The sequence below is a fragment of the Acyrthosiphon pisum genome, unplaced genomic scaffold, assembly GCF_005508785.2.
Source record: "Acyrthosiphon pisum isolate AL4f unplaced genomic scaffold, pea_aphid_22Mar2018_4r6ur Scaffold_22;HRSCAF=120, whole genome shotgun sequence".
Lineage (NCBI taxonomy): Eukaryota > Metazoa > Arthropoda > Insecta > Hemiptera > Aphididae > Acyrthosiphon > Acyrthosiphon pisum.
In genome coordinates this window covers 1-1,964 of record NW_021771604.1, presented here as the reverse complement: position 1 = coordinate 1,964, position 1,964 = coordinate 1, and the positions used below count along the sequence as shown (strand labels likewise).

General features: G+C 38.0%; 1 protein-coding gene across 1 annotated transcript in view; it reads left to right on the top strand.

Moving 5' to 3' along the window:
* Positions 1 to 1,956, top strand: part of LOC103309650 — a gene marked incomplete at its 3' end in the record, with an annotated part of 4,695 nt that extends 2,739 nt beyond the window's left edge. The window contains exons 2-3 of the mRNA XM_008185642.1: positions 747 to 790; positions 1,155 to 1,956. Coding sequence (XP_008183864.1) covers positions 747 to 790; positions 1,155 to 1,956 — 846 coding nt within the window. The remainder of the gene's footprint in view (positions 1 to 746; positions 791 to 1,154) is intronic.
* Positions 1,957 to 1,964: the final 8 nt, after the last annotated feature.

Here is a 1,964-nt window from a genome sequence, read left to right as displayed (position 1 = left end):
TCGAATTATGTGGTTAAATAGTAAATATATAACATACTATGTAGTATTTACTTGATATATTACAGTTTATATAAATTTAGTGTAGCATACAAATACTGCTACAGATTCTAAATAATACAATATTAATAAACAAAATACAACTTTATGTACCTATATTTAATTAATGTCTGACAATTAAATTGTATAATGATATGTGACTATAGTACTACTTGATTTAACTTATATAGGTAGAGTATTATATGGGATAAACTATTTATTAATTAATAAATTAGGTAACACTTGATTTTATTATCTCCACCTTTATTGTTTAACATGGGCTGGCTTATATGGGATAGTTCTATAATATATACTTGAATAGACAATAGTAATATAACAAACCTACAAGTATACTCTATGTAGTACTAAATATATTACAGTTTTTAGGTGAGTTGATTGTTTGAGGTAATGTAATTGGGTAATTATAAATTTTATGTATGATACAAAACTGCTGCAGATACTATATAATACAATAATTTATTATAAACTAATAGATCTTCATGTATTTAATTAAATTCTGGCAGTTAAATTTTATAATGATATGGCTATACTATTTGATATTACTTATGTAACTAGGTTTATGGAGGATATATTATAATATATAATTATTGATCGATATGACTATACTATAGGTAGGTTTATTCATGAGCATAAAATCAAGTTAATTAATAGACAATTGATAAATAACTATATATAATTGACATCCACAGCTATTTATCAACGCATCTAAGTTAGACAAGGGCTCGATTATGTGGTTAGATAATAAAAATATAACATACCTACTATGTAGTAGGTACATGATATATTACAGTTTATATAAATTTAGTGTAGCATACAAATACTGCTGCAGATTCTAAATAATACAATATTAATAAACAAAATAGAACTTTATGTACCTATTTAATTAAAGTCTGAAAATTAAATTGTATAATGATATGACTATTATATAAAATAAACTAATTAATATATCTAATAGAACTAATCAAATTCTGGCAGTTTAATTGTATAATATAAATTTTATTTTTGTTATTTATTAAAATTTATTATTATTATTATTATTATCACTAGGTACTCATAACATTATTGTGTATTAATCGAACGAATTTTGTTTGTTTCAGTTTCATCAATGCTCGGTACGTCAGTCCGCCAGAAGCAGTTTGGCGACTGTTTTCGTACGAGTTGCATAAGCCGAGTCACAGGGTGATCAGGCTTTCAGTCCATCTGGAAGACTACCACACGGTGTACTTCGCTCCGGGACAAGAACTGGAGCGGGTGCAAAACGCAGCGCTGGCCCGAACAAGACTCACGGCGTTCTTCTCGCTCAACGAGACGGACCCCGAGGCCAGACAGTATCTCTACCATGAGATACCGATGCATTACACCTGGGCGGAAAGAGACAGGAGGTGGAATCGGCGCCGAAGGGTAATGCCCAACGAGACGTTGTCTCGGATGTACGCGGTCAACCCCCTAGATCGAGAGCGATTCCTCTTGCGACTGCTGCTGCTACACAGGAGAGGTCCTCAGTCGTTCAGAGACATGAGGACCGTCGACGGGATCGTGTATCCGACCTACGCGGCGGCGGCGGTGGCGCTTGGACTCCTGGAGGATGACCAAGCCCTGCTGGCGTGCATGACAGAGTCCGCGGCCGTGGACACTCCCGCACAGCTGCGTTACCTACTGGTGACGATCCTGCTGTACTGCGAGGCCGCGGATCCGCTGGCGTTATACATGGCAAGCGAGGAAGACCTGAGGCAAGACTTCTTCCACAGACTGAGAGACGAGGACCGCGCGAGGGCCGCGTGCCTGGACGCCATCGGGCGGCTGCTGCAGGGTCACGGTAAAACGCTGGCCGACTACGGGTTGCCGAATCCGGACGTCGCGCTGCTCGAAGAGGACGCGGGCGGAGACGTCTACGCCTTCGTCGACGC